This window comes from Vidua chalybeata, chromosome 22, assembly GCF_026979565.1.
Source record: "Vidua chalybeata isolate OUT-0048 chromosome 22, bVidCha1 merged haplotype, whole genome shotgun sequence".
NCBI lineage: Eukaryota > Metazoa > Chordata > Aves > Passeriformes > Viduidae > Vidua > Vidua chalybeata.
The window spans coordinates 7,237,924-7,264,761 of NC_071551.1; the positions used below are offsets into that span (position 1 = coordinate 7,237,924).

The 26,838-nt window shown below is 50.3% G+C and overlaps 1 protein-coding gene across 4 annotated transcripts in view; it reads right to left on the minus strand.

Annotated features, from left to right (window-relative positions):
* Positions 1–38: 38 nt before the first annotated feature.
* RERE (arginine-glutamic acid dipeptide repeats) overlaps positions 39–26,838 on the minus strand; it is a 173,698-nt gene continuing 146,898 nt past the window's right edge. For 2 of the 4 annotated variants that reach the window (XM_053963016.1, XM_053963017.1), the window contains exons 12-22: positions 14,345–14,507; positions 12,218–12,310; positions 11,274–11,473; positions 10,034–10,195; positions 8,762–8,875; positions 6,732–8,107; positions 6,294–6,516; positions 5,128–5,851; positions 3,727–3,873; positions 3,383–3,563; positions 39–2,959 (exon numbers count right to left, since the gene is read on the minus strand). In XM_053963016.1, the coding sequence (XP_053818991.1) occupies positions 2,926–2,959; positions 3,383–3,563; positions 3,727–3,873; positions 5,128–5,851; positions 6,294–6,516; positions 6,732–8,107; positions 8,762–8,875; positions 10,034–10,195; positions 11,274–11,473; positions 12,218–12,310; positions 14,345–14,507 (3,417 nt within the window). In that variant the 3' untranslated portion in view covers positions 39–2,925. The remainder of the gene's footprint in view (positions 2,960–3,382; positions 3,564–3,726; positions 3,874–5,127; positions 5,852–6,293; positions 6,517–6,731; positions 8,108–8,761; positions 8,876–10,033; positions 10,196–11,273; positions 11,474–12,217; positions 12,311–14,344; positions 14,508–26,838) is intronic. The other 2 variants (XM_053963019.1, XM_053963018.1) reach the window with 2 other exon arrangements.

A 26,838-nucleotide genomic window follows, 5' to 3' on the forward strand; every position in this document is an offset into this window, starting at 1 on the left:
CAAGAGACACATTTCACTTGCAGGCAAAACCTGGCTGCTGTAGTGTAGCTTGGTTTTATTTATGTCCACAAATATTTCAAAAAAATTACAAAATACTCAAATGGAGAGAACACAGAAGTCACGATTTCTGGGTTTCTACTCTGTTTACACTGTGTTATCCCATGGCAAACTACTCATATATACATTAAGCTTCAAGATATATATAAATGTAGCAGTCAGAATGTACACTCTGCTTTAACGGTGCAGTGAAACAAGCTCAACCATGACGACATAGAACAAGAGAGACGTTTCAAAAACACTAAAGCAAAATTTTAAAATAAACTTTTGGAACAGAGGAAAATTAAAGAGAGATTTCTTGAAAGAAAATCAAAAGGCCTGGGCTGGTTTTTTTAACAGGTCATTGACACCGAGATGGCTTCAGAAGCCACTGCAGGTAAAGTTGTAGTTAATCACTGTAGTTAATCACAAAAAATGGAGGAATTTCAGTGCTTATTTGCTGAATGATGTGAACAAAAAAGCTCCCATAAATTATTAGAATGCTCTTCTGGGAAAAAAAAGAAATAAATCCATGAACAGCTTTAGAACAGACTGCAACTTCAGCTGAAAAACAAGGAATACAGAGAGGACCACTGGAGGGAATTAGCTTTTCCTTTTTTGAAGAACTATGGCTAAAAAACAGCACGAGAAGGGTTAGAAGAAATGGCTGAACTCTCCCAAACTCCCCAGTTCCACACAGTAGAACAGAAGGAGGGGAGAGATTGAACTGAAATGTGCCTGATGAGACCTTTAAAGCAAACTGAGGCACTCTCTGATGAGCAGGCCCATCCTCCTGGCTGCTCAGCCGTGAGCAAAAATAATCCCTGTTCCACAGGGAAACCTTTTCACCCCACCACTGCCCACAGCCACGGAGAAGGACTTCACCTCCCTCGATTCTGCTCTGACCTCGTGGTTCCCCAGCTCAGGAACACAACCTGCCCCTCCCAACACCTTCACCCAGAGTTAAACACAGCAGGACTGATGGACACCTCATCCCTGAGCAATCTGCAGTGGGGCACAGCAAAAAGGGAAAATCAGCTGAAAGATCCCCTGCTCTCCCCTCTACTCTTGCCTTAGTGGGCCTGGAACATTTTTAACTGGTGAATGGTCTGGCAGCAGCTCTGGGCTGAGCAGCAGGAGGTGGATGAGCACTGTGCCTGCAGCTGATTAACTACAACTTTGTCAGAGTGGCTCAGTACAGTCCTGGGACACAACCATCACACTGAACAGGCTACAACAGCAGAGAGAGCACTCGTGAGTGGAGAGAGAGAATGGGGGCAGTTGTGCACCAGCAGAAAAAAATGACCAGCAGGTTCAGATGTCCATTGGTCACATCACCCTCTGCTCCAGCAAAGAAAAACTGTGGCAAAACTGGGGAAAAAAAACTTTAAAAATCCGCCTCGTAAGCAGAGCTGTCTCCTTTAATGCTCACTGTGTATTCCTCTCCTCTCCCCATCCTGGTGGGAAGCAGCCAACCCTGCAGGGACTGTGGGGTTGGGAGGCAGTGTCTCTGTCCCAGAGCACTCAGTTACTCAGGGACACAACACTGGGGGCAGTTAAAACAGATTTTGTTTAAAAAAACCCAAACTCAAACAGTCAAAAACAGACTGGTCTTTGCAACACAACGTAATGAAAACCAAGTTGCCAAGTCCACTCTCCTTAAGAACTCTTCAAACAGGAGGCCAGGAAAAGCACGTCCTCCCCAGGTATGCACGTGCATACAAGATCTGGCTGCACTAGTCTGAGCCATGGAACATCTTTAAAGAGAGATTTTTAGAACAGATTATTTCTCTGAACTTTCTGCCCAAAGTCTAAACCCAATGGAGCTAGATTAAGTTTCAAAAGGTCAAGGGAAATAAGTGTTTTATGGCCACACTGAAAATGAACAGTTGAAGGTGGCATCAAAAGGGCCAGCGGGGTCCAAAGGACATCTGAGCTGCTGAGAAACCCAACTCAACAAAATCAGCTGCAGAACAGAGAGATGGAACACGAACAAAAACCCCCAAACAACCAAACCAACCAAAAAACCAAGAACAGAAACAGTCATTTGCAACATTATCCCTGCAAATCCCTTTAATGCTTATTGTTGATATCAAACCAAATGTCAAGCTTTTACCCATTTGAAATTATTGATACCCATCATTCCCTTTAATTAAAGGGATAATTATATATATATATTTTATTAAAAAATCAACTCTGTATTCTGTCAATACCAGGTAGGAATTCACAATTTGTGATGTTACTGAAAAGCAAGATAAACGTTTCTGGAGTTTGTTTTGTTTTGTTTCTCCCCTCTACCCAAAAACAGTTATTTACAGACTTAAAAAGCCATGCTGCAGAACTGAGCTCTCTTTAAAATTATGAAGATTTCCTACAATGTATTAAAATAAAAGTAGATTTTTTTTTTATTATTATAGCACTTGGATTCAGAGCTTGTTATGTCACCTACTTGCAATCCTTGTTTTTTTTTTTAATTACCTATAGATGCATTGAGTGTCCCTTCACGCACAGTGACTTGTGTTGTGAACCTGATTCTAGCACCTACTGAAAACAAACTAGTAAGAAAAGAAAAGAAAAGGAAAAAAAAAAAAAAAAAAAACCAAGATTGCAGGAAGTTCTCTGAATATTCCACACAGTCCTGTATTTCCAATAGGCTTCTGAATACGTTTTCATGCAGGGAGACCCACACCAGTCTTGAGAAATCTTCTCTACAAATGAACACTATGCTGATAAGTCTCTACTTGTTGGGTGGTTGCTTCTGTTTTAAATATATAAAGAAATCTTTATAAGATATTCTTTTCCTTTTGTAGCTCTTCTTGTATGTAAAAATGTTCCACTCCTTCCCAAGGACTGGGGTTTCCATAGCCAGCGTTACAAATAAATAATTTATTACAACTGTTTGTCGCCTTCTTTTTTCAGTCGACTGCAAGAGAAAGAAAACTCATTTTAACACAGCAAAGGAGGTGTGAGACACAGGAGCCTGCTCTGCCCTCCTGCCACCCCTGCAGGGAGCAGGGGCTGCAGGCTGTGGGCTCTGTGACCACCCCGGGCACTGTCCCAGCCCAGGGTACCCCACACGTGGGCACGGTCACCAGTGCCAGCTCTGCAGATGGGACGTGACTGGGGATTCTGCAACAGGACAGACACTCGGCTACTCTCATGTTGTGCCAGAAATTTGGACCTCGCTTCCCCATCTGCCCAAACCAGGTCTGAGCACAGCTTTGACTCTAACTGCATCAGGGCTCAGCACACAGCAAGAGAGGCGAAAATTCCGAGGAAAAAAGAAGGAATGTGGAGAAATACCATGGAATTCCCAGGTCCCCAAAAGCCTCCATTACAGTCTCACCTGTAATAATCTTCCTGACTGGGTAGGTGCCCACCGTGCATGTGAGGGTGCCCGTGCAACCACTGCTGCTCCATTGCCAGTCTTTGCAGCTCTGCGGACTGGGCGTGCATGGCCTGCAGCTGGTGGGCTGCTGACATGGGAGGTGGAATGGCACCAGGCAGATCCCGAGGGTAGGGAGTACCTGGGGGACAGGCACCACTTTTATACTCTTGTTTGCTTCTTGTTCATCCCAACAAGCCCCCACGACCACCCAAAGTCACAGCCCGACTCCCCGCCACTGAGAAATGTTAAACCCCACAATAAAAGGTGACATTGCAGATCAAAGGACCATAAAATGCTCTCACCAAAGACTGGATGTCGGAGCATTTCATGCTCGTGAGGTGGCTGCCCTAGCAATGGGTTGGGGATGGTCCCAGGTGGGTAGGGAAAACGTGCCAGGTGGGGTCCGGCTGCTAAAGGATCCACCAGTGGATGAACAGGTCCTGCTGAGCCTGAGAGAGAAGGAGAGAGAGCGTCCATCAGCTGCCCAAGGACTGCAAAGGAACCACCAGGGCAAGGAACACAAAGCCAGAACAATTCCCTCAGCTGTGCACAGCACAAATGTGGGGTCACTCCACCCTCTGTTCATCCCCACTCTAAGGAGACACAGGGGTTGTAGCAGCCTTGAGCACCACTGGAGCCACCTGGAGCAAGAACCACCCAAGAGCCCCTCACCGTGCTTGAACCTGGCAGAGCACAAAGCCAAATTGCTCCTCAAACACACAGAGAGACTTGGCAGTGAATTGCCTTGGCTGTGTCTGCACCAGCCTCTCTCTGGACTGGGAGGGTCAATGTACAAGCCGTGGTTTTGTGCAGAACAAGTACCTGGGGAGCATCCAGACCTACCTGCACAGAGGTGCTCGGTGACTGACTCACCTGGCAACAGAATCCTTGTACAGACATGGGCCTGTGTCAAATTCCCTCTGCTGCCAGGGGGTTTGCAAACCTGCCTGCAACTGAGCCCACGTGTGATTTCTGCAGTGAGCCTCAGCAGCTTCAGCAATGCTGATATCCAGCACTGCCACCTCCTACCTGCAACCCCCCAGCCCTCAAGATCCTCACACCACCCTGCTGCTTTCCTTGCCGTACAGTCTGGCTCCTGCAACAGCACTCACGTTCCCTCCAACTCCAAAGTGGGCATCCCAGCACATTTAATGGACACTGCTCCAGGGCAAAGAATTCTACATCTGCTTGCACCAACTCTGCACTGGTAGCCAGACACCAGAACCTGCATTTGACTCTGACTTTCCTCTCCTCTCACTTGGCAGCTGCAGCACCTGGTGCCTGGCTTGCCATGTTCTCTCCAGGCTGTCACCAGAAAATGTGAATATTTCTGCTGAGTGCCTCATGTCCAGGACTCCAGACCTCTAGAGCAGTAACCACGTATCTTGCTTCAGAAACGGGCAAGGCACAGATTCATTTCTGAGAGTATTATTACAACTGTAAGGTGCTGCTCTAGGACAAGAGTACTTAAAAAACATCAACCCACAACAAACCAGCAAACTTTCCACAGTGAGAGTCTGAAGGAAGATCGCTGTGGTGTTACCATGCCACAAAAAGCAACTGCATTTCAGTTATCACAGCCTTACACAGCACAGAACCACGACACGGACATGAAGACAGGGATTTTGCTGTTTGAGTGCCAGGGTCAGAGCGGGCCCGTTCCGAGCTGTTCCCTACGGAAGCGCCCAGCTCCCGGGGCTCACCTTGGTGTAGGGGGTCCTGCTGGTGTAGGTGTAGATGCGAGTGTATGTGTGAGTGTTGGTGGTGGTGGGGGGTGACGTTGAACATCTGCAGCCGCGCCAGGGGGTCGTTGGTGAGCGAGGCCATGCGCTCGGCGTGGATGCGCTCGGCCGCCAGCCTGTCCGGGTAGCTCATCTCCGGCCGCAGCTGCGGCCCCGCCAGCGCCAGTCTCTCCCTCTCCAGGGGGTTCAGCCCCGGGTGGAAGGAGGCGAAGGGGTGAGGCCCCGCCGTGGGTGGGATAGTCAGTGCCCCGTGCCTGGCGAAATGCTCCATGGGGTTGGTGGCCGGGTGCAGCGCGTCCAGCTCCGGGGGCTTCACCTCGAAGCCGGGCTTCATCCTCTCGCGCAGCTCCCGCTCGCGGATCTCGCGCTCGCGGATCTCGCGCTCGCGCAGCTCCCGCTCCCGGATGGTGGGGTCCACGTTGTAGAGGCCGGGCATGTGGTAGGCCAGCAGCGGGTCCGTGGGGTTGAGGGGCACGAAGAAGGGGTGGTTGCGGTTGGTCGGGGACATGACGTGGGGCCGCGCGTACTCGCTCAGCGTCCGTAGCGCCGGCGTGTCCGGCCCGATGTAGGGGGGCACGGCCGCGATGGTGGTCGGGGGGGGCTCGAAGGAAGGCCTCATGTGGGCTGGCCCGCTGAGCTGGGACTCGCCGAGACGGCCCTCGTGGGAGGAGCTGGACACCTTCTGCTGCACACAACGGGGACAGAATCTCAGGTCAACACGCTTGGCTTGGAGCACTCAGCCACACGCACACACCTCCCCTCCACCTCCAGCCCTTCTCCAGGACACAGCAGTGCAAGGGACACAAAGGCATTCATTGCGTCTGCACAGTCCTCTCCTACTGCAAGGTAAGTGTCAGACAATTGGCCTGGTTGTGCCCAGCTGCTCTGGCTTCCCACAGAAGCAGACCAGGGGCAGAAACTCTCCATTTCCTTTAAAGAGAAGACAGTCCCAGGCAGGTCGGGAGGTGCTCAGAGCAGGCTGGATTTCAGCCCATACACCTAGCTCCATGCTCAGAGACCCCTGTCAGGATTAAAGTGCTCCTGGGGATCTGCATCCTGCAGTCATCACCCAGGTCAGACCCAGCCATCAATTCCCTTACCCAGCTCCGAGCCAGAACTGGACCTACCGCAGCTCTTTCCGCTTCTCGCTCACGCTCACGCTCCCTCTCTCTTTCCTTCTCTTTTTCTTTTTCTCTTTCCCTCTCTTCCCTGGCTTTTTGCTCCGCTTCCCTTTTGGCCTTTTCGATGGCCTCTTCTCTCTTCTTGGCCAGTTTTGATCCTGCCAGAGGCATGAAGTACAGGTCTGCTCTGGAGCATGAATTGTAGCCACGGTCCAGGTGTTTATAGAACCTGAAAGGAACGCGAGAGAGAAGAGCTCAGCCCTGGGAAAGGTGCAGGAGTGTGAGATTTGAGAGCCATATGTCCACTAAAAAATATCATTCCACACTTAGACCAAACACTACCAGCTTCCCAGAAAGCCAGGAGAAAATTAACTGTACCGTACTGGTCCACAGGCAGTGGAGTATAAACACAGGGAAAGCAGAGCACTGATGAAAGCTCCATACCTGGCTGACTGACTGGCGTGACTCGGGATGTCCACCACCGTGGGCTCTGGGGATGGGCTCCGGGGTGGAGGTGGAGGGCTCTCCGGCTCCTCAGCTTCATCGGGGACCTCCTCCTTGATCTGGATGGGTGGCAGCGTGCAGGCTGTCACCACGGGCACTGTCCCACTAGAAGCTGCTGACGTGGAGATGGGGGCCTGCAGAGGGATGCCAGGCACGGCGGGCGGCGTGGAAGTGGAGGGGCACGAAGGAGGCGTGATGGAAGGAGGGCCCCCGGGCACAAAGGGGTGCTGAGAGAAGGGGGGCTGGGAGGAAACCTGATGGAGTCCAGAGGGGGGGTGACTGGCAGGAGGGGGAAGGCTCTGGCTCTGGGTCAGAACGGGAGGCTGGGCTTGTGAGGACTGCAGCGGTTGGCTCTGAGGCATCAGCTGCAGGGGAGGAGGGTGCGCGGATGGAGGGTGGTGAGTCGAGAGCGAGCTCAGAGGCTTCAGAGCGGGCGGCGGAGGCAAGTTGGAGTTCATGGAGAACGGAGACGGCCCGGAGAGATGGGGAGGGTGCTTGTGGGCCGGAGCAGCGGGGAGCTGCGGGATGGGGGTGGTAGGGGGAGGCTTGATGTGAGGCATGGCCATGGGGGCGGGGGGCAGCGGCTGCTCGCGAGGAGGCTGCGCCTGCTGCAGCGAGGCCGCGCCGGGCAGCACGGGCTGCGTCACCTGCAGGCCCGAGTGCGAGTGGGACGGCGCTTGCGTCTGGAGGGGCACCTGAGACTGAGCTGGCTGAGCGGGCAGGGAGAAGGGCTGGGCGGGCCCGGCGTGGGGCAGCAGCGGCTGGGCCTGCAGGCCGTGAGGGGCGGGCTGGGCCTGGCCGTGCAGCGGGGGCTGCGCGTGCGGCTGCGCCGGGGCCGGCGCGGGCTGGCTCTGGGACACGCTCAGGGGCTGCAGGGGAGGGTGCGGCGACGGGAGCCGCTGCGGGTGCAGCGCGGGGCCCTGCTGGATGTGCGACAGGGGCGCGGGGGGCGCGGGGGGCTGGGGCTGGCCCGAGGGCTGCGACGCCGGCGGCGACGCCTGCGCGGGGGCCGGGGCGGCGCTGGACGCGGGCGGCGGCGCCGGCAGCGGGGCTGGAGCCGGCGGGGTGGGAGCAGCGGCCTGGGCAGAGGCGCTCGGGGCCTGCAGCACCTGGGGCTGCGCCTGCAGCACTTGCTGCTGAGCCGAGGAATCCGAGTCGCTCTCATTGTCCTGGGGGCTGGGGATGCTGGGGGACGTGCTGCGGTTGTCCTGGTCGATGTCCTTGGGGTCGCTGCTCCCCTCGTCGTTGACGCTGCGGCTGTCGGAGCTCTCGCCTTCGCCCTCTCCCTCCGAGGGGGAGTTGGGTCTGCTGATCTCCTGTGGGGAGAGGTAGCAGTGACCACCGTGCCCAGGAAAAGCACACCAGGACACTGCCGGTGTGCCACAGGATGGGCTCTAGCACACGTGCTGTGCACACACAGGTGCAGGTGCCCTTTGAGCCTCACAGGGCCTAAACCAGCACAGGAACACAAACAGCCAAGGGAAGTGCAAAGACAGCAGAACCAGGATCCTGCCACAGCGCCCAGGGGCAATAGGAACAAAGTGAAATACAGGAGGGGTCCTGCTGAGCATAGCAAAACACTTCTTCACTATGAGGGTGACCAGCAATGGAAAAGATTTGTCTTGTGACAACTCCAGTGGTGGCCTTCTAACTTGTCAGAGAAGACAAAACCTCAAATTTAAATTTAAAAAAAATGGGGAAAGGAGTGGAGAACAATCCAGTGTGCTGCTATATGGTTGATGTTCATATTAAAACAAACAAAAAACCCAACTTCTGGACTTACCCCGTATCACTGCACTGTTTTCAGCAGAAGGAACACATTATAACATTGGTCGCTTTCCAGCCACAGATTAAGTTACAATTTGCTGTGGCTTAAATTGATTTAATGTTTTTGGTTTGTTACCAGATTTGCACCCCCTCCCCACCTCAAACCATTCTCCTGAGAGGAAATACTCCTCTGTGGGACTCACTTGAGTTTTGGATTTTTTGGCATTGGACCTGTCAGGTTCTTCCGTGTCAGACGCTGCCTTTTCCCGCTGCCTCTTGGAGTTCTTGAGAGGAGAAGCTACCTCTTCTTTTATCTTCTGCCACAAAGGAAACGGAACACAACAGTTACCAGCGGAGTAAATGCAAAGGTAAGCTGAGAGTAGGCCAGTGCCACCCCGTTTAACACAAATCAAGGAGCAGCAGAACTCAGGAGCTGACACAGTCAGTATTTAAGAGCAATCCAATACACATCAAACTAGCAGGAAAAAGGCAAAGTGCATGAAGCAGTCCTCATATGAAGGGGTATTTTAAACAGAGCTGGGCAGGACCAAGTCCATCAGGAACCCACAGCAGATCAACTGGCCCAGGTTACCCTTCCAACAGAGACCAACACCAGTCATTAACTGGTGCAAGACAGAGCCAGAATTTCTGCAGGAGACAGGATAAGCCTCCTTCTGCTACATGAAAGTCTTCCTCTACTCTTGATATTTTGAGAGGAATATTTTTAGATCCCTTCAAATACAGGGCCAACAGTGAATAGCTATTCTGAGATTACTACCTTCTCCCATGGCCTGGAAAAGCTCTGTGCATCACATAATTACCTAACTTTAGATTTTGCCAAGTTTTCAGTTTTATAATGTGAAAACTTGCTCCATGCTCATTTTGACCTTTTTTTTTTTTTTTTTGTAATATTTATTTTTAACTTGCTACTTCTCAATTTACAATGCTTAATAGTAAACCTTCAGCTTCATGCAGCTTTGTTTCTTTAGAATTCTCTTGGAAAGGCACTTAATTCATTTGAACAGACTCAACTGTCAGCTTGCTCTGAACAATCAAGCAAATACACCTCCAGAAAAACAGTAACAGAAGCAGACTCAATTACTAAATGTTCATACTCCTTTGTAAACAAAGACTAAGTACTGCTTACAAAAAATCCCCAAAACTGTCTACTTGTCTTAAATTCAGCATTCTGATCCGCATTACTCCCCTGAGCTTAACGCTTGCATTTGCATCCCAAGAGGAGGGATTACTTTATTGTGAGAGCACTGAGGTTATGTGGGGCTACTGCAGAGGCTGGGTCACCCCCACCCCTCCCTGGCCAGGCACAAAGCAGCTCAAGGCTGCCCCATTCCACCTGTGCCTTACCCACACTCACAGGGATTTTCGAGTCACCGAGAGATTCCCGGGCCTCCTGTGATCTGCACCTCCTGTACCTGCCCGAGAAGGGAGCAGGAGAGCCCAGGGGGAAGGGTTACCTTGGTGGATTTCTTCACAGACTCGGCCTTGCTGTCGTTGCTGGAGGTGCTGGCGGCGCTGGGCGAGTTGCGGCCGCTGGAGCGCACGTCCTCGGCGATGGGGGAGGCCCGGCCATCGGGGCTGGCTGCCTGCTTCTTCCTGCCACTGCGTAGGGTCGACATCTGGGGAAACACAGCCAGCTGAGCACTGCCCGGCCCCGGCAGGGGCACGGGGAACGCGCCCCTGGCAGAGCCTGGCACCAAAAACCTGCAGCGGTTCGCCTTGTTACTCTTCTTCCTTCAAAGCCCAGCTGCACTCAAATGGAAAAGGAGGCCAACCCTTAATCTGTCTACTCACAAGCATTAAGTGTTGATTATTTAATCGGCAGTGTCTGTTAGAAATGGCATTTAGGAAGATGCTCCAATGCACAGCACACACAAGGGTGCCTGAGGCAGGAGAGGACCCCCATGTTCCATTAAAAATACTCCATCTGTTGGCAGTCAAGGCCAAGGTCTAAACCCCCAGTTCCAGCGTGCTCCTGCTATGCAGTAAGGGATCAGTAGAGTACATTTCAATAATTAATGCTGTTTCCCTGCCATTTTGGCAGTTTTCTGGAGGATTGACTACGAAAAAAACAATGGAGCCAACACTCCCCAAGAGTGGAGCCTCACAAGGTATTTAGAATCAATGGTCACATCATCCTGTTCAGACAGATAGAGAGGGGAGGGCAAGGAAAGAAATCTATCTGCTGCTTTCTGCCAGCTAAACCCCACTCCAAGATAAATCACCCAGAGCTGCTGTCAGAGCCCTCACAAGTGCCACGCTCCCAGGAAGGCTCCTGGTGCCCCACCCGAGTCACAACTCAGAGCACCCCAACCACGGAGGCAAAGCAGAGCTCTCTGTAGGGAAGAGGCTTTAACTCCAGTAACATGAGGACACCACATGAACAGCATCTGATTTTCTTTAACTCCTCCCAAGGGTGTATCTCGGACAGGATGCAGCTGGAAGGAGGACATGTACCAGCACAGGCTCTGTAATGCACTGTCCATGCCCCCTTATGGTGACAGCCCACTGCCACTCATCACAGAGAAATAACACAGCTTGCAGGGAAATTCCATCTCCTTTTTGCACAGAAAGCCTCAGCCTGAGCAAAGCTCCCCCTGGCACACACAGATGCAGCAGGAGCAGGCACAGCCCTGAGCCAGCCACTTCAGGGCTCTGGCTCCTTTTACCCCCTGCACTCAAGAGGGTGGAACCCACCGAGCCTCGACTGCGCCGTGTCCTCATGCTATGCTTCCCACTGAGGCCATCATCTTCCTCTTTCACAGGCTTGAACATAAAGGGTGGGGGGTCCACGGGCTTCTCGATGGGCGGCAGCTCCCCGTACTTCTTGAAGTGAATCCGACAGTCCGTGCACAGCAGAATGTTCTCTCGGCCCCCGTGGTGCCAGTCCTTGGAGGCTTGGGGCAGGGAAAGCAACAGCTCAGCAACTCACAGAGCACCCCAGCCCCAGCACAAACACAGGGAATTGTTAGAAAAGGGTACAGCTACAAAAACAGCTGCTTTTCTATGGGTAACAGAGATGGAGAAGCTTCTGGAAAAGTTTGTCCTGTGCCAGTGCACATCCTCAATATTCAATTTCTACAAACTGTGGTTGTTTGCTGAAGAAACTACAGCTTTGAGGCACAGAAAGAAACCTCATCTGCTCTACCTGGGACCTAACAGGCAGCTGTTATTCTTCAAAGCTGTGGTTTCTGCAAGAGAAGTGAGTTCTGAACCTCTTATTTCCTTCCCCATTCTGGGGCTTCCACTTTCAGCTGCAAATGCCCCAACATCAGGCAACCTTTGGGAACAGCCACAGGAACGGGGCCGATGCACAGGAGATTTGGTGCAGCATCAGGAAGTTTTGCGTGTGACAGTCACAGCCCAACACTGATTCATTATGTCACAAATTGATTACATAGATTATGGATTATGCAGATTTATTCCTGTCTAAACGTCTACCTCAGGGTTCTCCTTTGTCACTGCAGTATTAATTTGCAATGGCAAAGCCTGATTAACTCTGTTAGGAACGCTGCATATTTTAGCTGATTCACCCCCACACTGCTGTGAACAGCTGTACCAGCTCAGGAGCTGCTCCTGCTGGCTGAACCCACCCCCCAGGCAGCAGCAGAGGGGAGCAGCCAGCAGGGACTGGGACATACTGGTGGTGAAGCAGTGGCGGCAGGCGTAGCCCTTCAGCTCCTGCTCGCTGTCCTCGCTGTCAAAGTCATCTTCACTGGCCGAGCTCAGGTCCACTGAGGGTGGGAGAAAGAGGAAAATGGGAAATGAACACTCAGCAGGATTTTCTGTTTCCTCCTACTTGGCTAAAATAAGCATTAAGTAAGATAGATCGTGACTCCCCACGCCCACCCTGCCTTGCACGGCCATTATTTCTGACTTTTCAAACTGAGCAAACCCAGAGCTCATCACGCTGCAGGTTAAAGGAGGATTCCAGGAATGTGCCAAGGGATACAACTCCTGGAACCTCTGATTCAGCACCTGGTACATTTCCAGGTAAGCTGTCATTCAAATACCATCCGTGGTGAGTTCAAGAGGCTGTGTTCCAAACCCACAATTTTCAAGAGAGAAGGCGTTTATCTCTAGAATCTGGTCAAATTTAAAATCAAATATTCTATATTTAAGACCTACAAGATTCCATGAACAGGTCCTGTAGTGGCTTTTCTGGTTTTTATTTTGTTGCCCAGCAGTAGAAGTGTTTGTGGGTGGAGGAATCAGTGCTTACATACAATGGACCTGTTTGAAAACCATGTTGAGATTCTTTTGGACAAGAGGCACTAAGGGATAACCAACACCAGCTTTCCTGTCCTTACTGCAGGACTCAAAGTTTAAACCTGTGGCACACTCACACTGCAAAAATGTCATGTTTTGAAGAAGAAGAGGATATGCAAAGGGTCCCCTTCCTTTGTGGAAAAATAGCTGATTACACATCTATGAGCTCAAAAGCAGCATCTAAACCACTGAAAATATGCAGGCATCACAAAAGCTGTATCTTACCTTCTAAACACCTCAGGAGTAAATATTTCCCTTTTGAGAGCATTGCATTTTACTAGTCCCACCACTATAAATTCACAACATAACAGGGCTATAATTTGGCACAAGCAGGAAGCCCTCAGGCTTCTTCTGTTCAAATCTTTAATTAGAAGAGAAGTCCTTGATGCAGGAACACTGTTTTTCTGAAGGCTCCAAGAGGATGTTTTGTACATGCAGGTTACAGTTTATGGATTAAAGCTCACAGATTCTCCAGTACTTGCCATCAGCATTTGTCAGCAACTCATTACCCTTCAAATTAACACAGGGTTCCACTGCCCTGATTCCTACATTAATACTTGCAGGTGTTCAAACCCTGACTGCAGAGCTGACCCCAGGCTAGCACTTGCTTTTGCTAAATGAATTTTTATTCTCATCCTGCAGTCAGATCCATAAGGATGGGTCCTCCCAGCCACAAGCTCTCACATGCTGAGTATCTTGGAGTGAGCTGTGGAGTCCAGATCCTCACTCCTTGTGCACACAGAGACCAGCAGTAAATCCTACCAGTTCAGCAGGGAAAAGCTCCCAGCCCTTTCCTGCTCCTTCCCTTCTATCCTGGCCAGAATTCTGTGTCCTGCCTGCTCACCACATCCTCCACCTGCCCACGTTCATTTTTACATCTGCCAATCTGCCTTCCACAGCCCCTTTTCTCTATGAGCCACGTGAGTTTAGAAAGACTTAAACCTCCAGGCTAAGAAACCCTCCCATATGGACCAAGGTTTCCATCCCTGTATGGACCCTGTGCAATGCAGCAGGCTCTGCTCTGGGGAACTGCTCTTGGGTTAGACACTTCTGGCCCAGGCAAGGCAGTGCTCCTCCTCAGACTGGCTGCAGCACAGCCTGAGCTCCAGCAGAGGGTAGGGGTCACCCACAAGGATGGAAGAGACTTCCTGACTTCCTTCCGAAGGCAGGGAGCACTTCCTTCCTTCTTTCTGTGCTTTCCAATTCCCATTACCGCAATAAGCCTGGAGAAAATACAACACCACACCAAGAAAACGAGTAGGGAAATCCAATCCCAGGGCAGCACTTCCATCCTTACGGGATGCTTTTATGTTTAAGGACTGCATAAATCACTGGGTGATCAAAGCCACCTTCCACACGCCAGCAGAAAGGTGCAGGAACAGAGAGGGCGACCGCCCGAACTCCATTTCCCTGCTGTCCCCTGGGAGGTGCGGCACCGTTCCTGCCCCTGCCCAGAGCCAAGTGCCCAGAGGCAAGTGCCCAGCCCTGCCTGCACTCACAGAACTCGCTGGAGGGGGGTCTGGAGGGGGTGTTGACCGGCGTGGAGGCCGTGCGGGTTTTGATCCTGCGGAACACGGCCTGGCGCCGGTGCCGCCGGTGCGCGCGCGAGCTCGCCGCCTCGGGCGTCTTCTTCCAGTAGTAATAGAAGGTGATCAGCTCCCCCTGCAAGCACAGAACACACAACATGGGGCTTAGGGGGACGTGCAAACCTGATCTGTCAGCTTCCTGCCTCCCCTGGCTCGCTGTGTGCCCACGGGGATTTTTCCAGGAAGAATCATGACGTAATTCAGCCAGAACAAAAAAAAGAACTATTCAGGTAATACACACACACACAAAAAAAAAACCCTCATTATTTTTTGCTTGCTTTTGCAGAGGAGGAAAATAAGTAAATAAATGCTTTTTCACTCCTCCCCTAGGAAAGGAAAGAGGCTGGGAAGCCCCAGGAGCCAGCCTCCAGCTGGATGCTGCGGGTGAGCAGTGCTTCAGAAGAGGGTGCCCTTGTGTCACTGTCAGCATCCCCTGCCACCTCTGCTCCTCAGCCCTGCGAGCTCTGACAACCACCCCAAAGCTGCCACAGCTCCTGCTGCCCACAGAGAGAACAAGGCTCAGCCCAAAGAGACTCTGCCATTTTGTCAACCTCCGTTCCACAGACGGGTATTGTTCAATATCCCCGCGTAAGGAGCTGAAAGTTTGAGTACAAACATGTTCAACAACAAGCCTATAACCGTAACACAACCCTACCACACTAAATCGTGTTTTAATTTGAATATATATACCCACATCTAAATTAATTAAGCAGTTAGAAGAGCACACCTAGAGAAATGAGTGATAATTTCACAGCATAATGAATCTGGCTTACATTCAGGAAGTGCAGCAGCTGCCATTCAAACCTGCGGATGCAACGCTGAACCAAAGAACAGCATGTGGTTTTAATCTCTTTTCTCTTACTTTGAAACCCCATCATTTCCTGGCGACTTGTCTGCCTCTAAGGTAAAAGGTGTTGTTGCTTTCAAGTTGCAAGAGAAAAATGGAGAAGTTCTAACCAGCCCCTTGAAAAAAATCAACATCAGAACAAACATACCTGAATTGCCCACAAAAAGGGTTTCTTTGAACTGTGTTTTATGTGATCAAATAACCTCAGCCTGCTGCCTCCGTGGGGAAATCCTGCAGCCCCTGCTCCGGGCAGAGCAGGAGTTAACTCCAATAACGACCCTGCCTGAATCCAAACCCTCCCCAGGGCCCCAAACAAGCAATTACAGCCACAAGCAATACCTGCACCACTGAAACACTCCAAAGACAAAGGGAGGATGTTGTTCTAGACATTAACTGCTGACATTTAAGACATTTAAGAATTTTACCAGTGCCTAATTTAAAAATAGAAACCCCAGAAGAAAGAACACGACCACATTCTGGCAACAGGCAGAACAGATCATTTTTAATCTGTGCTGCCACAGACTGGGATGATGCTACTGATCCCCACCATGGAGCTGAACTGTGTTTGTGTGTTATATATTAAAATAACATACTCAGAGTGATGGCTGGTGAGGAGGAGCAAGTGGGCAAAACGTTACCTACAATTCCTGATTCTGAAGGACAAAAGCCCTACTAAAAATGTTAAAAACGTGTTTCCTGCAGAGGATCTGAAGCTGCCTGGTGATGAGCACATAAGGAATGGCAGAACAGGAGTTCTGAGCCCAGCACCCTGCTCTGCTCCTGCCTGTTCCCTGCACGTGTTTGCTTTAGAAATACCATTTCCCTGAGCCCATTAAGTGGGCTCAAAGTCCACCCAGGCCAGCTGTTTGTCCACTTGGGGATATGCCTGTGCCAGGAGCCAGGCTGGGCTCTGCAGGGAGGCTTTTGCAATGCTCTGCACAGGCAGAAAGTCTCTTGCAAATGAAACCAGTCGTTTTTTACCTATAAATTCATTTGTATCAAATCTGAGGTGTCAGCACCAAGGAGCAGGTCAGTAAATCCCATGTCTTTATGTCAGTGAATTAACGTGTCCTCTGACACATGGCAACAGCAGAGTAGGAAGCAATCTGTTCTCCTCCCATCATAAAATAGGGAATGGGAACCTATTAGAGCTCCATTTACACACTGCAAAGCCATCAGGTCCCAAGGGAAGTTTAACAACTTATACATGCAGATCATAAACCAAACTTTAAAAAAGCAACGGTGGATATTTATAGAAAATGCCAACCTCGTGGCCATAATGCTTCTTCCCCCTGAGACTCGCTCAGAAGTGCAGTCACAACTGCACACGGATAAAGATGAAGTCAAAGTCTATTTATTCAACAACCAGTTTTACCCCAGCTACAATGGACAGAGTAAAGGACTAAAGAATATTCTGCACTTCCAGCTCGTGGCTGGACTGCACGAGTGCAGCACTCAGTAAAGGGCTCTGGGAGAAAGAGAAGTCAGAGGGGGAGCACACACAGAATGAAACACTGCACAGGTACCCCACTGAAAGAATTCCATGCAAGGTGCCCTCGGCCACCTGGCTCCCCAGGATGCCACTGTCTGCCTGAGGGATTGACTGCTGCATGTGATCCTGGCAGGATCACACCCACCATCCTGGTGGCTGCATGGGTGGCACAGGCTGGAGCACAAAGGATTAAGTCAGGCAAGCTTTGGTTCCCCAAACAGGGAGCAAAAACAGCTTCCAGCCTCACTGCAAGGAAGTCAAATGAGCTTTAATCAAACATGCACAGTGCGTGCTGCTGAAAGCCAGGGCACATAAATTCAGGAACAAAAGCTGCTGCAGAAATCAATAGCCTCCTGAAACATTAACACAGGCCAGCATTGATCAAAGGCCCTGGGACAAAAGGCTGCCTTGCAAATTAGCTGCTGGTTTTGCTTGCAAGCAAACAGAGAGGCATGAACACTGACATGAATGGCCTGTAATGATCATTTTGTTCCCGGTGATCTCACCTCACCTCACCACAAGGTCTCGAAGTCAGCACATCCCACATCCCTGAGCTGTGCCAGCCTGGGGAGGGCCGGGCCAGCTGCTCCAAACACACTGTCCTTGTCCTCTGGCTGCTCTGTGCAGGCTGGCTATTGCTGCCACACACAGTAAAGCCAAGGTAAAGCAGCCTGAGCCATCCCTCTGTCACCACTGGACTGGCCCAGCTTGGGGGGGAGTGACACCCCTTTAACGAGATACAATTTATTCCTTAATTAGGAAGGGTGAAACCTCTAGGGTGACTGCACGTGCCCCATCCACGGAAGATGCTGTTAATGCCCTCCCAAACCAACTGCAAGGCCCAGCTTTTTCTTTTCCAGCCTGTGGGGAGAAGATTCCTTTCCCTTCCAGGATTCAGGGTCCCTGCAGCCCCACCTTCACTCCATACACCACCTCCTCTTTTCCGCACACACAGCTCCATGTTTCCATGCTAACATCTGATGAACTGTCCCAAACACACGTAAAGCAAAATGAGGAGCACTATTCAGGCTCTTAACACACCACATTTCCCTGACAACACCTACATTCCCAAGTTTCACAAGGCAGAGGGGATTATGTTCCTCACTACAAACACCAGTTCAGCTTTCACCAGCTCTGAAATGCATGCAGGGCTCACGACTGGAGCCTCCTGCCTCCTCCTGCCAAGGCCATCTCACCCCACGTTGTAGGTGCACATAAAAAAGTCACACTTCATCTCCTTTCAGCTCCTCTGCAGATTATTTCTGCAGAGGAAGATGTGGCTGGGATCCCTGTTGCAGGAGCTCACGGCGGGGAGGTTTCTCTGCCATTCCAGCTGACACCTGGAGCACTCCCAGCCCTCACCTGCCTAAGGCAGCCCTGCTGCTCCAGCAGGGGACTGTCCTTGCCAGGGGCCACCTCTCCCCTGCCTGTCCCACTCTTTTCACTCTCACCTGTGTGTTCTGCCAGCTCCATCCTTCCTCAAGCACATCACCCCACCAGAGCAGCCCCTCCACCTCAGCAAGCCCCGGTTTTCCACTTCTTATCAGTGGTTTTCAACTGTAAACCCCACAACCCGAGCTGAGCCCCGTGCTTGTGTTTAGGCTTGCCCTGGTAAACAAAGGATTAAGGCTGGGTGTGCATCCCTGGACGGGAGGGTTCCGACAGCTCCTGTGCAAGCCAATCACACACACCCCAACTTCCCTTCAAGTATCTGTTAGGGTATAACACAGTGAGCAAACACAATAATTGCTGTTTAATTTCCCCAGAGCCGAGCTCTGACAGGGAAAAAAAAAAAATCATGGGGGAGGGGAATAGCTTTGCAGTAATGAAAGAGAAAAGGGAGAAAAGGTAAATGACAGCACTCCTCAATGGCTGTAACCAGCCATGGCAGAGCAGAGGGAACAGATTGTCCAGCTGTGGCCTTAATGAATTCACAATCTTTCTGGAATGCTCCAAGATTTTATTAAGTCAACTCAATTTAGCTAATACTCTTGTAAAGTCCTGCAGTAAAACCAGTCTCCAGTGCTTCCCTTTTCCAGTGGATCCTCTGGCACAGGCTGGCTCCCTGCATCTGCTCCAGGGCAGGATCAGGACACGGGTTTGGATCATGGCACACCGAGCCTGAGCAGGGTCAGTCTGGCTCCTAAAGCTTCACAGAATAACCCAGGGTATTGCCCTGCACTGTTAGGAGACAAAACTGAAAATATCCATCCCAAAGCACCCAGGGCAGGGGTGAAGTGAAGCACCATCCCTGCAGGAGCTCCCCAAACAGGTGCATGTGGCACCCGGGGACACGGGTCAGTGCTGACCATGGCAGGGCTGGGTTAAAGCTTGGACTCGATCATCTTGGAGGGCTTTTCCAGCCTTAATGACTCTATGGCTGGTCCTCCTTATGGATCCATAGCACAGAGAGACAAGGTGGAACTCCTGCCTGGCTCTGAACAAGCTGAAGGACTGTGAAGTGCAGCAGGGCCCAGAGGAGCAGCTGTGTGCAGCTCCAGGAGCTGGACCTGGCCGTCCTTCCAGCGTGAAGCTCGGGCTCGCTGCCTCTGCCAGCCATGACAAATAGGTTTGCACATGCTCTAATTAAGCAGTAAGTCTCAGCAGCTTGTTCAGTAGCACTGATTAATGTCCACCTTGGGTGCACAGGAATCCTGCATATTCGAACACATTACTGAGGTTTTAAGAGAGGCTTTTAAAAACCAAGCAATATTTTACTTAACACTACAAAAAACCCCATTAAAAATCGTGGGATGCTCTCTAAGGAATCCCCTGCAGGTCTGGGTTCTCTGGCAGATTTTAGAAGTACAGCCGTTTTTCCTTGCAGCTCCTCTGGCCCTTTGTTATCTCCTGGATGGCAGCACAGCCCTGGCTCCACGGCCCCTGCTAGGAACTCCACCTCCGGTTTTGGGAGATTGGCTGCCCCCACTGTTTCCCTGCCCTGCACACAGCAAGGTTAAGCTCCCTGGTCTCATTTTTTATTTGAAACTCCTGGCAAACAGGCTGGGCAAGTGGGACTCCAAAGAGGAGACAGGTGTGTAACAAACCCAGGCTGACTCCTTGGGTTTTATGCTGTAATTTACTCCCAACACAGGAACAGTCACAGAATTTCCTGGGAACCCAGCCGAGGCTCCATCTGCATCTTCTGGATTTCATTTTGTTGTGGAAAAAACCTGCAGTCAGATAGAGCTTTCTGCTTTCTAATTGTTTCTGCTAAATGAGTACTGGTACCCTGCTCAGTCCTCCACTCACCAGGGAAGAGGGAGCTCCTTCTCCTACAAATGAGGATTCTGTCTGAAGAGCTGCCACGGGTCCTGAGGGAACTGGGGCACTCCTGGGAGTCCTAAAATAAGCTTGGAACCTGAAGATTTCACTCCCAAGTTCCTCAAGCAGTGAAGAAACTAGAATAATTCCACTGTGTGTGAAACACGCAGGTCACACTTCTGTAATTGCCCCAGGAGAATGCATTTGCCCTTCTTAGCTCCTACTAATTCTCCCACATAATGGGTGAGTAATGGAATCGCTGTCAGAGGAGAGAGTCAGTGCAGGGACTGCAGAGTCTGGGGGCAAAAAGGAAATGAATACATGAGCTGGATGTAAATAATCTCTCCTTCGAAACAAACATTATCTGCAGTAACACAGCAACACTCCACCACTGTACAGCATCTTCCATCTGATGAGAGAGTCAATGAAGTTTTACAAATTAAGTCCCAGCACATCCTTTTGAAGTTTTATGGTGTGGGGAAACAAAGAGACAGAAGATTTATAAATTGGCTGAGATCAATCCTGAGTGGGAAGGACAACTGTGCTGATTAACCCCAACTCTGTGAGCAGCTCCAACACTGACAGCCTCTGAAACTCCTTCACAATTCCAAGCCAGGCCTGCTGGACAGCCTTATCCAGCCTCGTAAAGCACAGGACTGGCCGAGTGCTCAATATTCACCTTCCTTCTGCTCTTTCTGACAGCTGGATATCCCTGCTTCACTCCTGCCTGTATGGCTTTAGCAAACCACACAGAAATCTAAACTATCCCCGACAAAACACCAGTAACTTCTCTCTGTGCCACATCTAACTCGCCATTTCCATGCAGTTCACTTATTCATTGTTTGTAATTAAGGTTGCACAAACTGGCAGCAAATAAGATAATTAACGTTTTATGGAACTTACCCTCGCTATGCAAACAACTCTTTTTTCCCCCTCCATTTTTAGGGATTTAAGTACCAGCTTAAACAGTTCTGCAAAACAAATGCAAAGCACACTGGGGCATTGTTTTAAGGCTGAGCCCCAGTTAAAAGCTGCTGCCCCCCTCTGCATCAGGCCAGAATGGAAAGAAAGCTTTTGTAATTAAGGCTTCTTCCTCCAGAGACTCTTCTTTGTTAATCAACAGAGTTCCCAATCCCCACAGGAACTCACACACTGTTGGCTGCATCCATTATTAATTATTAGAGCCTGTCCTTAGCAGTGGTGGCTCCCCAGGCCTGTGCAGCACTGCCAGGGTCACCAGGAACGTCCCTGGGGCTGGAGCCACCTCGGGGTTATCAAAACAGGGACAGCTCAGGACCTTAGCCTTATACACATTTGCTGAGTATTTATTTTCTACCCAGCTTTCCCTTTGCAACTTGCATTATCAACGTGCCTGGGGTCAGAAATCCTGATTTTCTCGACCACCTTTACCTGCAATGATTTACCTTTAGCCTCTGGTGCTGCACACAGCGCTCAGCTCTGCCCAGCTGCAGCACAGCCCAGTTCTGCAGCACTGCTGGGATGTTCTCACCCCTGAGCACACACACAGGGCAGGGAATGAGCTCAGCGTGGTTCTGAGCTGAAATGCCTCTGAAAGATGGCACGAGGTGCTGCTTTCCTGAGCCAGCAGTGCTTCTGTTCCATTTCACAGCCCACATCAAAGGGCCGGGCTCACAGCTGGCCCAGGCAGCATCTCCCTGCCAGCCTCTGGTTCAGGGCAGGATCTCAGGAGCTGAACTCACACACCAGGACAAAAAGGAGAGTGGGATAAATACCCAGATAAATTGATGCCAGTGATTGAGGAAAGCTTTCAGGGCATTGTCTGCACTGGACTGTGTCTCTCCCACTCCACTTCCACCTCCCCATCAATACTGAGAATTACAATGAGAATTTAGCAGCACAATACCCAGAACAGGATTTGCTCAATGGAGGTGCCAATTATCCCTTTAACTGCACTCTCTTTTTGCACCAGCTCGATAATTAAGTTTTTTGATTGGGTATTGCTGGAGTTCAGGTTGAGGAACAAAACCCCATTTCCCTGCTGCTGGCCACCTTTCCCAGAGCCTAAGACACATCCCATTTTCACTGGGAAGCCAAGGGAGCCGTGGCTCCTGTGGGGGTGTGTCAGTGAGAAGCCAGCCATGAAGCCATAAAGCACTTCCAACCACCACACTCCATCCTGTAAACATTTTTCTATTTATCTGCCCTTCATTACATGCACAATCTTATTATCTCTGCACATCCTCAAAGCGACAGCCGTCAGGGTCACCCTATAAAATATACATGGGCAATGTTACATCTAATGACTGGAGCAGGCAGGGAAATGAAGGATGGGAGGAGTGGAAAACCGCAGGATGCTTGAAAGGGATCATCAGTTATATCTGTGCATTTCCTGAGGTGATAATTGAATGACAGTGGCTGGGAGGAAAATCCATTTCTGAGCCTCGGAAAGGACTGTTAAGAAAGAACTGGTTTTGTGCTGGCAGCACGTAATGGCTGCCAGGAAATGGGAACAGCTCCTGCAGCCACAGCAGCTCCTCTGCTCCAAGGATTTTACACAGGGGCTGAGAACCACATCCAGAACCATCAGCTACTCAAGCCAATAAAAAAATATCGACAGATTTTGGTCATTTCATCTGCCACCCAGACTGCCTGTTGTTGTGGTTTGCATGTCAGCTTTCATTAATTTAAGTGAAAGGCCAATTTGTGCATGTGCATGAGAAAGGGACACTCAGAACACAAGGACAGAGCATTGTCTACTGTCATAATTCCTGTTTAAACAAAGTATTAAAATTTTAATTCTGCTATTCAGCAGGGAACTTAATCCCCCTGCATCCCAGGAAGGTGTACAGATGCTAATTTGTTTCCCAACAACTGAAATTAGTTTTGTAATAATTAAGAAAGTTTTACTACTTCAAAAATATTCTCATTATTTCCTCATGCCAGTTTTACAAATAGACTCAAACTAAAATCACCAAAACCCTTCCTGAGCTATAACTGTGAGGTTTTTTTTTGTTTGTTTGTTTTTTGTTTTTTTTGTTTTTTTTTTTTTTTGCTGCTCAGTGAGTACTTCACAGCCATAATTCCGGTTGGTATTTCAACCAACCCATTCCCAGGGAAGTGTCACTTGGGATCAGAAGTCTCATCACTGCAGCCCTGGCTGGGGTGACACACCCTGCAGGGCCATGGGCAAACACTGGCCTGCAGCTCACACTCACCCTGGCCTTCTCTCACTGCAGTACTGGGGAGGGGCAGTAAAACAACCCCCCACCCACACCAGCACCCCAAGCTCAGGGAATTCCCCCATCCAGCTGCAAATTCCCCACGTGAGATGGATGGCGTCCTGCTGATGTGAGGAGAGCATTTCCAGGGGTGATTTCCCCTGGCAGAGCACTCCTGGCCCCGCTCACCTGAGCAGCCTCCAGCACTGAGCACAGGAGCTCCCAGTCACCTGCCAAGGCCCAGTTTAAGTCACCCACTGGTCCCTGTGTGGGCAGAGCAGGCTGAACTCATCATCCCTCAGCACCTCTGGGGCACTTTGGATGGGCTGGAAGATGTTCCATCTGCTGCAGCCTCTCTGGAACAGCCACAGTAAATCCTGCACATCTACAGGCTGCCAAGGACTGCCTGCCTGTTCATCAGAGCTGCTGCTTCTGTTTGCTGCCTTGCAGGAAGCTGTCTCCTGGCCTCCCCAGGTTAAGTTAGAATCCATTATACTGGCAGGTTTTGTGTTACCAGGTGCTGCACACTGAGAAGATAACACACCGCAAAACCAAGGAAACAAAACCACCTCAAATGAACAAAAAATACAGAATCTGAAACCTTGATCCCACTTTCCATTTTCGACAGGGCAAGGAGAGCTGAGAGGTGAGGAAGAATTAGCCACTTGTTTCTCAGATGTCACATTGTGTCAGTGCTTTTATTTAAATGCAGAAATCAGAACTGAAGGTCCACTTGGTCCTGTGACACCACCAGCAGGGCAAGGGTGCCAGCAGCAGCACAGTCTGAACTCCTGATGGGTCTGACCACTGACCTGCATTCCACACTTGCACGCACCAGATGTTTTAGGTTTTCCAAACACATCTGTGCTGAATCACACAAAGCCTGGCTTGTCAAATGTACACACTCCCCTCCCTGCCACAGCTTCCTCCTTTGCGAGCTCGTGACCCGAGGGGGAGCTGCTGGGGTTTGAGAGTTTATTACAAATACAGCAGCAATCAGAAAATACTGGTAATTATATACAGGAGACAATCTCTGTAAAATTATCCTCCCTGCTAATGAGGAATGGGAAGATTTAATCTCCTGGAAACAACAATTTTACAAGTCCTCACACCTGGTTATTTCACGATGGAAACTATCAACCCCTCTGATTCCATGCTGAAGACAGACAGAATGTGACCTCTTAATAAAAATCACTAGCACAGGATGTCCAACATCTGAGCAGGCCAGATGGAGGGAGAATCCCGTCCACTTTACACCTGGGAAGTATCAACTGAGCTCAGACAAGCCAGCAGCTTATCACTGCAAACTCACCAGGCACAGAGGGTGAGGGAGGACGGGCTCCTGCCCTGAGTTATGGACACAGCAAACACAACCTCTCAGCACACTCCTTGTCACTAAGCCCTGATTTTAAACAGACTCTGCTCCTCTCAGATCTGCTCCCTGAACAGCTGTTTTCCTTTTGCTGCTCTCCAAGAACAGCTCCCTAAACCAGTAGATTTTCTAGATTAAGTGTGGAAGGTTGAGGGGTGTTTCAGTGTTTTCCTGTTTATCAGAGCAATGTAAGAAAAGAGGAATATTGAAGCAGGACATCAAGCAACCCCCCACCCCCAAACCACAAAGAACTGCCACGTAAGCTGCTTATCCCTCAGTTATTGTTGCTTCCCTCCAGTCTCAAATTCTTTTTGTCAGGAAAAATCCTTAGCAAGCAAAATGTAACTAGAAGACAAAGCTAAGAGTTGTAAAGCAGCATTAGGAAGAGCAATTCATTGTAGCTCACTATAATACCTATACAGTGAGCTCAGAAGTGAAAGAAATTACCAATTCTTTCCAGCTCTGTTCCGCCCTGGTGTCTCCAGCAAACATTAATCCGAGCTGCTCCCTCAGAAGGTGAATTTGATCCCCACAATCAGGGGTAGAGGAAAAGGGCAGCAGGAATTTGGGGCATGGCTTAGGGCTCCGACTCCTGAGCTCCTGCAAATGGAAGTGCAGCTCAGGCCAGAGCCCTCGCCCTCCTCTCCAGCCCTCTCCTCACACAAACACTGCAGGGTCTGCCCGTGAAGGAACCCAGGAATCCTCCCCTGTGCCAGCCAGGCTGTGCCAGCAGCCTTGGGGACAGGGACAGTGACTCTGGGGAGCTCCACAGGCAGAGGTGACAGCCCTGATCCCCTGCCCTGAACTGTAAAATGCAGGTGAACCCAATGGGAAGGAATAATGATGTCCAACATCAGTTCAGAAGGCTGAATGATTTCTTCATTATAACTATGCTATAATACATTAATATACTATACAAAGGAAGATAGTAGAACTACAAACCTACTTTAACTATCATATCTAACTACTCACAACTCGTGACCCTCTCTGAGAGTGCAGCCACAGATGGATTGGATTGGCCATCAGACCCAAAAAATCCTCACCAGAATCCAAGCAATCACCCCAGGTAAACAATTCTCCAAACACATTCCACATGGGAAAAACAAGGAGCAGAAATAGAAATTGTTTTCTCTCTCTTTCTCTCTGTGCTGCTCTATGAGAAATCCTGAGAGAGGGAAATGTGCTGTCCCACTGCCCAGCGTGGCAGGAGGGGTCAGTCTGATCAGAGCTCGGATTCAGCACAGCACTGAGGTGTCAGAACCCAGGAGAGGAGCCCTCAGAACAGGGAACTTCAACCCCACAGGAAGGGACATGTTCCATCAACACCTGCTGGCCTCCTCCTCTGGGAGCCCGGCTGATGTTTCCACTTGTGGGGCTCTTGGAAGGACAAACTGTTATTAACTGATAAGCTGCAGCCACAGAGTTTCTCAAAGTGTTGGAATACTAATCTCCAACCCGTGCACTGCCTGCAAACAAAACTGCACACAGAAACCTCCTGCTCTGCTTCATCCCTGATAGCCAAAATTCCCCACTGCATTCTTCTCTTTAAACTTTTTCTGAAACAGGTTTACTTCCCCTGCAAACAAACCAGCCACCCTGTGGTCCTAGACAAAGCACAACAGCTTTCATCTATGAGAAGGTTTCATTTTGTTCTGGATTTCACTGACTACAGCAAAATATCACACCCTAAATAAATTCTTCAGAAAGATGCAGAGACCCAGAGGCACAACAGAGTGCTGGAAAAAAGCCTGACACGGAAGTTCAGGGTGCTGATTTGGCTGCCATGTGCATGTATGGAAACTGGAGTGATAAGAGTGGATTTGGGGGGGACACATTCTGATTTTCCCTTCCGGCTGAGCAAGATTTCCATTTGTGAAACAGGAGCAGTGCTTGACACGGCGCTTGGGCTCGTGGCCAAGCTCAGCACACAGCCACAGGCAGGGCACAAGGAGCATTTCCTGCAGACATGAGCACTTGTACCTTCTGGAGGGGTTTGCCTGCGCTGCCCCACCACGTCCAGCCTCAGAAGGGCTCGGTGACATGCTGTGACAAACCTTCCTGGGGACCCCCAGCTCCCCTCTCCTGCCTGTCCCCACCCATCCTGGTCCTGCCAAAGCTTCTCCTAAGCTGCTTCTACCCTCCACAACCCCCAAATTTCACAGCCTTAGCAAAAACACAGACTCAAGATGCCAGCTCCTGTTTAATTACAAACACATCCAACCACCAAGCAGC